The 10972-nt window shown below is 33.9% G+C and overlaps 1 protein-coding gene across 4 annotated transcripts; it reads left to right on the top strand.

The window, feature by feature from the left end:
* Nucleotides 1–59: 59 nt before the first annotated feature.
* On the top strand, nucleotides 60–1640 carry LOC117148857 (beta-1,3-galactosyltransferase brn). 4 transcript variants are annotated; one of them, XM_033316518.1, is made up of 3 exons: nucleotides 60–516; nucleotides 582–831; nucleotides 919–1640. In XM_033316518.1, the coding sequence occupies exons 1-3, from the start codon at nucleotides 255–257 to the stop codon at nucleotides 1487–1489; spliced, it is 1083 nt and encodes a 360-aa protein (XP_033172409.1). In that variant the 5' UTR covers nucleotides 60–254; the 3' UTR covers nucleotides 1490–1640. The 4 variants fall into 4 exon arrangements, with proteins under 4 accessions (XP_033172409.1, XP_033172411.1, XP_033172410.1 ...); XM_033316520.1 differs by having other exon boundaries at nucleotides 61–245; nucleotides 356–516; nucleotides 582–1640; XM_033316519.1 differs by having other exon boundaries at nucleotides 61–245; nucleotides 347–516; nucleotides 582–1640.
* Nucleotides 1641–10972: the final 9332 nt, after the last annotated feature.

The following is a 10972-nucleotide window of genomic DNA, read 5'->3' as shown; positions in this document are numbered from 1 at the left end:
GCAACGCTGCTGGGAGAGTGTAATCGCTAAATGAAAATAGGGTGACACGGTTCCTAATTTAGCTAACGCTAATTTGATGGGACAGCACTGGCAAAGGCGTGAAAACAATTGTTATTAACGCATCTCTTTATTTTTTTTCTTAATATATAATCGTTCTAGGCATTGTGTTTATTAAAGCTTATCAAGTTACACCAAGCCACATATACATACAGACGGCATAGGACGAGGGGAATCCCACGTAGAATGTAAGAAAAATGCGCATGCGCGGACGAAGATTGCTTCCGATTATCCTGTCGCTATTTTTGATCGTCCTACTGAGTCTTTGTTACTTTTCGAATCACTTGAGGGATTTAAGGCAGTCCCGCGAAAACGGTTTCTTGCTGCACCTACCACTCGAAACGAAGAGGAATCCAGGTAACCCTTATACTCCGTTAAGTAATTCTCTTCTGAATCTCACGGACTTCCAATACTTGCTGGCCAGTAATGTGTGTCGAAAGGCGAAAAGAGAACTCTTAGGTAAGTTCTTCGCTTTAATCAACCATTGTAAGGAATACTAAACCATTTTTGTAATTCCCGATTAGCCGTTTTAATAGTGACTTCGTATGCGGGGCACGATGCCTTGCGATCAGCTCACCGACAGGCAATTCCCCAAAGCAAACTGGAAGAGATGGGCCTGCGAAGAGTTTTTCTCTTGGCAGCACTGCCTTCAAGAGAGCTTTTTATAAGCCAGGATCAACTGGCCAGCGAACAGAAGCGTTTCGGGGACCTTCTCCAGGGGAATTTTATCGAGGACTATCGCAATCTGAGCTACAAACACGTAATGGGATTAAAGTGGGTCTCTGAGGAGTGCAAAAAGCAGGCCAAGTTTATCATTAAACTGGATGATGACATCATTTACGATGTGTTTCATCTGCGCAGGTACTTAGAGACCCTCGAGGTGCGACAACCTGGACTGGCCACATCAAGTACTTTGTTATCAGGCTATGTACTGGATGCCAAGCCCCCCATTCGGCTGCGAGCCAATAAGTGGTACGTTAGCAAAAAGGAGTATCCACATGCTTTATATCCCGCCTATTTGTCGGGCTGGCTTTACGTGACCAACGTGCCAACAGCCGAAAGGATTGTGGCGGAGGCGGAGAGGATGCCATTTTTTTGGATCGATGACACCTGGTTGACTGGAGTAGTAAGGACTCGTTTAGGTATTCCCCTTGAGCGTCACAACGACTGGTTTTCTGCCAATGCAGAGTTCATCGACTGCTGTGTGCGAGATCTCAAGAAGCACAACTACGAGTGCGAGTACTCCATGGGACCCAATGGCGGCGACGACCGACTACTGGTGGAATTTCTGCATAACGTTGAGAAGTGCTACTTTGATGAATGCGTCAAACGGCCGGTTGGTAAGTCGCTCAAAGAGACCTGTTTAGCGGCGGCCAAATCTCGACCCCCTAAACATGGTTTTGCTGAAATAAAAGCATTGCGACTCAGGTGACATTCAAGGACAAATGGCTTTTCATCCTTTAGAAACTAATCGATAATGAAGAATATATTGCAAAGAGGATATGACTCCGGTACTCATCCTTGCATATATGTATATATGTGCATTACAATAAATGTTTTCCCAGAAATCGACTTTAACTGAATTACTATACACCAGTTTTTTAATTATATATAATTTCGGTTGCCATAGTAACAGTCGGAAAATGAAATGAAAAATAATAGGACATAAAATCATACTTTCGTTCTTTTTTTAATCATTAATTTTGAAAATAAAACTGTTCTGCCAGTGCTTATTATTTTAGACTGCATTTATACGAAATAATTAAAATATGATATAAAACCAGAACAAGACAAAACGATTTGGTTGTTTTTATATTGTTTTGATTTTTTTAACCAGAATGTTAGTCGAAAAGAAATGAATTCCGCAAAATATAGTCGTCAAATTACGGAATGTCTTCTCTCCTGGACCCTAATAAAATACCAAATCCATTTACAATAACAGCTGAAAATTAGTAGTAGTTTTGATAAAAGTTTCAGAAGTGAAATTATATATTACGACAGGCACTTAGTTCTAAAGACTAAAAAATTTCCTTTAAATTTCTGAATAATTTTCATCTGTGTAGCAAATTTAGAAGAAAAATGCAAATAAAATTTAATTTAAACTTTTTAATATATTCCGATAGGAAATTTTGTTACGAATTCAACGAGGTATTGCATTCCACTTTTGGAGAACTGTTTTTATTGCGAAAAATGGCCGCGTTCCGCGACTACCAGCTGTTACTCAGCTAGTGTGAATGTGAACGTGACATTTCATAATTTTTCTGGGATATCGATAGATATTGGGGAATAAGCTAAGAACATTTGCGAAAAAATTTAATATCCATTTCTGAATACAGGTCGATAGGGAAATTTGTTACAAATTCGACGAGGTATAGCATTTCACTTTTGGAGAAGTATTTTTAATGCTATTGAGAAAATACAAAAATAAACACAATAAAAATTGCCATAAATCTGATGTTTACAAACGGGATTTTCTCCATAACTTGGCCAAAAAAGAGCCAAAGTAATGAAAGACTGTATTGTACTGCCAATAAACATAGCTAACTATCCCTATCACTATTTTATTATTATCTGCCAATAAACATAGCTAACTATCACTATTTTTATTATTATCAAAAATAAAATATTTTGCACATTTTCGCATCATTAAAATTTGCGAAAAATGGCAAAAAATTTTAATTTCCATTTTTGAATACAGGTCGATAGGGAATTTTGTTACGAATTGCCGATAGGGAATTTTGTTACGAATTCAACGAGGTATGGCATTTCACTTTTGGACAATTATTCTTAATGCTAATGAGAAAATACAGATTCTTTTTTACTAAAAATAAACAGAAAAAAAATGGCCAAAAATCAGATATTTACAAACGGGGTTTTTTCCATAACTTGGCCAAAAAAGATATTACCGCTAAAATGAAGACTTATTTGTACTGCCAATAAACATAGCTAACTATCCCTATCACTATTTTTATAATTATCAAAAATCAAAATTTTAACACATTTTCGCATTTTTGATAAGGGGTACGTACCATCATTAAAATTTGCAAAAATTGCAAAAAATTTTAATTTCCATTTTTGAATACAGGTCGATAGGAAATTGTGTTACGATATAAACGAGGTATGGCATTTCACTTTTGGACATAAATTTTTAATGCTATTGAGAAAATACAGATTCTTTTTTACTAAAAATAAACAGAAAAAAAATTACCAAAAATCTGATATTTACAAACGGGGTTTTTTCCATAACTTGGCTAAAAAAGATATTACCGCTAAAGTGCAAACTGATTTGTACTGCCAATAAACATAACTAACTATCCCTATCACTATTTTTATTATTATCAAAAATCACAATTTTATCACATTTTCGCATTTTTGATAAGGGGTACCATCATTAAAAGTTGCGAAAAATGGCAAAAATTTTAATTTCCATTTTTGAATACAGGTCGATAGGGAATTTTGATTCGAATTCAACGAGGTATGGCATTTTACTTTTGGACATCAATTTTTAATGCTATTGAGAAAATACAGATTCTTTTTTACTAAAAATAAACAGAAAAAAAATTGCCAAAAATCTGATATTCACAAACGGGGTTTTCTCCATAACTTGGCCAAAAAAGATATTACCGCTAAAGTGAAGACTGATTTTTACTGCCAGTAAACATAACTAACTATCCCTATCACTATTTTTATTATTATCAAAAATCAAAATTTTATCACATTTTCGCATTTTTGATAAGGGGTACCATCATTAAAATTAGCAAAAATGGCAAAAAATTTGAATTTCCATTTTTAAATACAGGTCGATAGTGAATTTTGTTACGAATTCAACGAGGTATGGCATTTCCCTTTTGGACAACTATTCTTAATGCTTTTGAGAAAATACAGATTTTTTTTTACTAAAAATAAACGGAAAAAAAATTGCCAAAAATCTGATATTTACAAACGGGATTTTCTCCATAACTTGGCCAAAAAAGATATTACCGCTAAATTAAAGACTGATTTGTACTGCCAATAAACATAGCTAACTATCCCTATCACTATTTTCATTATTATCAAAAATAAAAATTTTAACACATTTTCGCATTTTTGATAAGGGGTACCATCATTAAAAGTTGCGAAAAATGGCAAAAATTTTAATTTCCATTTTTGAATACAGGTCGATAGGGAATTTTGATTCGAATTCAACGAGGTATGGCATTTTACTTTTGGACATCAATTTTTAATGCTATTGAGAAAATACAGATTCTTTTTTACTAAAAATAAACAGAAAAAAAATTGCCAAAAATCTGATATTCACAAACGGGGTTTTTTCCATAACTTGGCTAAAAAAGATATTACCGCTAAAGTGCAAACTGATTTGTACTGCCAATAAACATAACTAACTATCCCTATCACTATTTTTATTATTATCAAAAATCACAATTTTATCACATTTTCGCATTTTTGATAAGGGGTACCATCATTAAAAGTTGCGAAAAATGGCAAAAATTTTAATTTCCATTTTTGAATACAGGTCGATAGGGAATTTTGATTCGAATTCAACGAGGTATGGCATTTTACTTTTGGACATCAATTTTTAATGCTATTGAGAAAATACAGATTCTTTTTTACTAAAAATAAACAGAAAAAAAATTGCCAAAAATCTGATATTCACAAACGGGGTTTTCTCCATAACTTGGCCAAAAAAGATATTACCGCTAAAGTGAAGACTGATTTTTACTGCCAGTAAACATAACTAACTATCCCTATCACTATTTTTATTATTATCAAAAATCAAAATTTTATCACATTTTCGCATTTTTGATAAGGGGTACCATCATTAAAATTAGCAAAAATGGCAAAAAATTTGAATTTCCATTTTTAAATACAGGTCGATAGTGAATTTTGTTACGAATTCAACGAGGTATGGCATTTCCCTTTTGGACAACTATTCTTAATGCTTTTGAGAAAATACAGATTTTTTTTTACTAAAAATAAACGGAAAAAAAATTGCCAAAAATCTGATATTTACAAACGGGATTTTCTCCATAACTTGGCCAAAAAAGATATTACCGCTAAATTAAAGACTGATTTGTACTGCCAATAAACATAGCTAACTATCCCTATCACTATTTTCATTATTATCAAAAATAAAAATTTTAATACATTTTCGCATTTTTGATAAGGGGTACCATCATTAAAATTTGCGAAAAATGGCAAAAAATTTTAAATTCCATTTTTGAATACAGGTCGATAGGGAATTTTGTTACGAATTCAACGAGGTATGGCATTTCACTTTTGGACATCAATTTTAATGCTATTGAGAAAATACAGATTCTTTTTTACTAAAAATAAACAGAAAAAAAATTGCCAAAAATCTGATATTCACAAACGGGGTTTTCTCCATAACTTGGCCAAAAAAGATATTACCGCTAAAGTGAAGACTGATTTTTTACTGCCAGTAAAAATAACTAACTATCCATATCACTATTTTTATTATAATCAAAAATAAAATTTTTAACAAATTTTCGCATTTTTGATAAGGGGTATTCCAGGAGGTGACCAACGATAAGTTGGTTTTCAGTAGACACCCGCTACTGATTATGATCGCCTGGTATCTAAAATCGAAAAATCCACAAATTTTCGACAAAAATGCGCATTTTGTTAACAAAATTGAGAGATTTTTCGGTTTAAACTACCAGGCGAACTGGAATTCCAGGAGGTGACCAACGATAAGTTGGTTTTCAGTAGACACCCGCTACTGATTATGATCGCCTGGTATCTAAAATCGAAAAATCCACAAATTTTGCACAAAAATGCGCATTTTGTAGGCCAAATTGAGAGATTTTTCGGTTTAAATTACCAGGCGAACAAGGATTCCAGAAGGTGACCAACGATAAGTGGGTTTTCAGTAGACACCAGCTACTGATTATCATCGCCTGGTATCTAAAATCGAAAGATCCAAAAATTTTGCACAAAAGTGCGCATTTTGTAAGCAAAATTGCGAGATTTTTCGGTTTAAATTACCAGGCGAACAAGAATTCCAGGAGGTGACCAACGATTAGTTGGTTTTCAGTAGACACCAGCTACTGATTATCATTGCCTGGTACCTAAAATTGAAAGATCCAAAAATTTTGCACAAAAATGCGCATTTTGTAGGCCAAATTGAGAGATTTTTCGGTTTAAATTACCAGGCGAACAAGAATTCCAGAAGGTGACCAACGATAAGTTGGTTTTCAGTAGACACCCGCTACTGATTATGATCGCCTGGTATCTAAAATCGAAAAATCCACAAATTTTCGACAAAAATGCGCATTTTGTTAACAAAATTGAGAGATTTTTCGGTTTAAACTACCAGGCGAACTGGAATTCCAGGAGGTGACCAACGATAAGTTGGTTTTCAGTAGACACCCGCTACTGATTATGATCGCCTGGTATCTAAAATCGAAAAATCCACAAATTTTCGACAAAAATGCGCATTTTGTTAACAAAATTGAGAGATTTTTCGGTTTAAACTACCAGGCGAACTGGAATTCCAGGAGGTGACCAACGATAAGTTGGTTTTCAGTAGACACCCGCTACTGATTATGATCGCCTGGTATCTAAAATCGAAAAATCCACAAATTTTGCACAAAAATGCGCATTTTGTAGGCCAAATTGAGAGATTTTTCGGTTTAAATTACCAGGCGAACAAGGATTCCAGGTGACCAACGATAAGTGGGTTTTCAGTAGACACCAGCTACTGATTATCATCGCCTGGTATCTAAAATCGAAAGATCCAAAAATTTTGCACAAAAGTGCGCATTTTGTAAGCAAAATTGCGAGATTTTTCGGTTTAAATTACCAGGCGAACAAGAATTCCAGGAGGTGACCAACGATTAGTTGGTTTTCAGTAGACACCAGCTACTGATTATCATTGCCTGGTACCTAAAATTGAAAGATCCAAAAATTTTGCACAAAAATGCGCATTTTGTAGGCCAAATTGAGAGATTTTTCGGTTTAAATTACCAGGCGAACAAGAATTCCAGAAGGTGACCAACGATAAGTTGGTTTTCAGTAGACACCCGCTACTGATTATGATCGCCTGGTATCTAAAATCGAAAAATCCACAAATTTTCGACAAAAATGCGCATTTTGTTAACAAAATTGAGAGATTTTTCGGTTTAAACTACCAGGCGAACTGGAATTCCAGGAGGTGACCAACGATAAGTTGGTTTTCAGTAGACACCCGCTACTGATTATGATCGCCTGGTATCTAAAATCGAAAAATCCACAAATTTTCGACAAAAATGCGCATTTTGTTAACAAAATTGAGAGATTTTTCGGTTTAAACTACCAGGCGAACTGGAATTCCAGGAGGTGACCAACGATAAGTTGGTTTTCAGTAGACATCCGCTACTGATTATGATCGCCTGGTATCTAAAATCGAAAAATCCACAAATTTTCGACAAAAATGCGCATTTTGTTAACAAAATTTAGAGATTTTTCGGTTTAAATTACCAGGCGAACTGGAATTCCAGAAGGTGACCAACGATAAGTTGGTTTTCAGTAGACACCCGCTACTGATTATCATCGCCTGGTATCTAAAATCGAAAGATCCAAAAATTTTGCACAAAAATGCGCATTTTGTATGCCAAATTGAGAGATTTTTCGGTTTAAATTACCAGGCGAACAAGGATTCCAGAAGGTGACCAACGATAAGTTGGTTTTCAGTAGACACCAGCTACTGATTATCATCGCCTGGTATCTAAAATCGAAATATCCAAAAATTTTGCACAAAAGTGCGCATTTTGTAAGCAAAATTGAGAGATTTTTCGGTTTAAACTACCAGGCGAACAAGGATTCCAGAAGGTGACCAACGATAAGTTGCTTTTCAGTAGACACCCGCTACTTATTATCATCGCCTGGTATCTAAAATCGAAAGATCCAAAAATTTTGCACAAAAATGCGCATTTTGTATGCCAAATTGAGAGATTTTTCGGTTTAAATTACCAGGCGAACAAGGATTCCAGAAGGTGACCAACGATAAGTTGGTTTTCAGTAGACACCATCTACTGATAATCATCGCCTGGTATCTAAAATCGAAATATCCAAAAATTTTGCACAAAAGTGCGCATTTTGTAAGCAAAATTGAGAGATTTTTCGGTTTAAACTACCAGGCGAACAAGGATTCCAGAAGGTGACCAACGATAAGTTGGGTTTCAGTAGACACCCGCTACTTATTATCATCGCCTGTTATCTAAAATCGAAAGATCCAAAAATTTTGCACAAAAATGCGCATTTTGTAGGCCAAATTGAGAGATTTTTCGGTTTAAATTACCAGGCGAACAAGAATTCCAGAAGGTGACCAACGATAAGTTGGTTTTCAGTAGACACCCGCTACTGATTATCATCGCCTGGTATCTAAAATCGAAAAATTCAAAAATTTTCGACGAAAATGCGCATTTTGTTAACAAAATTTAGATATTTTTCGGTTTAAACTACCAGGCGAACTGGAATTCCAGGAGGTGACCAACGATAAGTTGGTTTTCAGTAGACACCCGCTACTGATTATCATCGCCTGGTATCTAAAATCGAAAAATCCACAAATTTTCGACCAAAATGCGCATTTTGTTAACAAAATTTAGAGATTTTTCGGTTTAAATTACCAGGCGAACTGGAATTCCAGGAAGTGACCAACGATAAGTTGGTTTTCAGTAGACGCCCGCTACTGATTATCATCGCCTGGTATCTAAAATCAAAAAATCCAGAAATTGTTGACAAAAATGCGCATTTTGTTAACAAAATTTAGAGATTTTTCGGTTTAAACTACCAGGCGAACTGGAATTCCAGGAGGTGACCAACGATAAGTTGGTTTTCAGTAGACACCCGCTACTGATTATGATCGCCTGGTATCTAAAATCGAAAAATCCACAAATTTTCGAAAAAAATGCGCATTTTGTTAACAAAATTTAGAGATTTTTCGGTTTAAACTACCAGGCGAACTGGAATTCCAGGAGGTGACCAACGATAAGTTGGTTTTCAGTAGACACCCGCTACTGATTATGATCGCCTCGTATCTAAAATCGAAAAATTCACAAATTTTCGACAAAAATGCGCATTTTGTTAACAAAATTTAGAGATTTTTCGGTATAAACTACCAGGCAAACAAGAATTCCAGGAGGTGACCAACGATAAGTTGGTTTTCAGTAGACACCCGCTATCATTAAAATTTGCGAAAAATGGCAAAAAAATTGAATTTCCGTTTCCGAACACAGGTCGATAGGGAATTTTATTACGAATTCAACGAGGTATGGCATTTCACTTTTTGACATCAATTTTCAATGCTATTGAGAAAATACAGATTCTTTTTTACTAAAAATAAACAGAAAAAAAATTGCCAAAAATCTGATATTTACAAACGGGGTTTTCTCAATAACTTGGCTAAAAAAGATATTACCGCTAAAGTGAAGTGAAGTGATTTATACTGCCAATAAACATAGCTACCTATCCCTATCACTATTTTTATAATTATCAAAAATCAAAATTTTAACACATTTTCGCATTTTTGATAAGGGGTACCATCATTAAAAGTAGCGAAAAATGGCAAAATATTTTAATTTCCATTTTTGAATACAGGTCGATAGGGAATTTTGATTCGAATTCAACGAGGTATGGCATTTCACTTTTGGACATCAATTTTTAATGCTATTGAGAAAATACAGATTCTTTTTTACTAAAAATAAACAGAAAAAAAATTGCCAAAAATCTGATATTTACAAACGGGGTTTTCTCAATAACTTGGCTAAAAAAGATATTACCGCTAAAGTGAAGACTGATTTTTACTGCCAATAAACATAACTAACTATCCCTATCACTATTTTTATTATTATCAAAAATAAAAATTTTATCACATTTTCGCATTTTTGATAAGGGGTACCATCATTAAAAGTTGCGAAAAATGGCAAAAAATTTTAATTTCCATTTTTGAATACAGGTCGATAGGGAATTTTGATTCGAATTCAACGAGGTATGGCATTTCACTTTTGGACATCAATTTTTAATGCTATTGAGAAAATACAGATTCTTTTTTACTAAAAATAAACAGAAAAAAAATTGCCAAAAATCTGATATTTAAAAACGGGGTTTTCTCTATAACTTGGCTAAAAAAGATATTACCGCTAAAGTGAAGACTGATTTTTACTGCCAATAAACATAACTAACTATCCCTATCACTATTTTTATTATTATCAAAAATAAAAATTTTATCACATTTTCGCATTTTTGATAAGGGGTACCATCATTAAAAGTTGCGAAAAATGGCAAAAAATTTTAATTTCCATTTTTGAATACAGGTCGATAGGGAATTTTGATTCGAATTCAACGAGGTATGGCATTTCACTTTTGGACATCAATTTTTAATGCTATTGAGAAAATACAGATTCTTTTTTACTAAAAATAAACAGAAAAAAAATTGCCAAAAATCTGATATTTAAAAACGGGGTTTTCTCAATAACTTGGCTAAAAAAGATATTACCGCTAAAGTGAAGACTGATTTTTACTGCCAATAAACATAACTAACTATCCCTATCACTATTTTTATTATTATCAAAAATAAAAATTTTATCACATTTTCGCATTTTTGATAAGGGGTACCATCATTAAAAGTTGCGAAAAATGGCAAAAAATTTTAATTTCCATTTTTGAATACAGGTCGATAGGGAATTTTGATTCGAATTCAACGAGGTATGGCATTTCACTTTTTGAAATGCCAATAGGTCAATAGGGAATTTTGTTACGAATTCAACGAGGTATGGCATTTCACTTTTGGACAACTATTCTTAATGCTAATAAGAAAATACAGATTCTTTTTTACTAAAAATAAACAGAAAAAAAATTGCCAAAAATCTGATATTTACAAACGGGGTTTTCTCCATAACTTGGCTAAAAAAGATAT

The sequence above is a fragment of the Drosophila mauritiana genome, chromosome X (assembly GCF_004382145.1).
Source record: "Drosophila mauritiana strain mau12 chromosome X, ASM438214v1, whole genome shotgun sequence".
NCBI classification, from domain to species: Eukaryota; Metazoa; Arthropoda; class Insecta; order Diptera; family Drosophilidae; genus Drosophila; species Drosophila mauritiana.
The sequence above is the reverse complement of the archived record's forward strand: the minus strand, read 5'-3'. Positions and strand labels throughout refer to the sequence as shown.

Excerpts from the sequence above, each read along its gene's own strand:
- LOC117148857 (XM_033316517.1), top strand. The coding sequence starts at position 255 with ATGCGCATGCGCGGACGAAGATTGCTTCCGATTATCCTGTCGCTATTT. Across the intron at positions 517-581 it reads GGCGAAAAGAGAACTCTTAG|CCGTTTTAATAGTGACTTCG; the intron begins GTAAGTTCTTCG and ends ATTCCCGATTAG.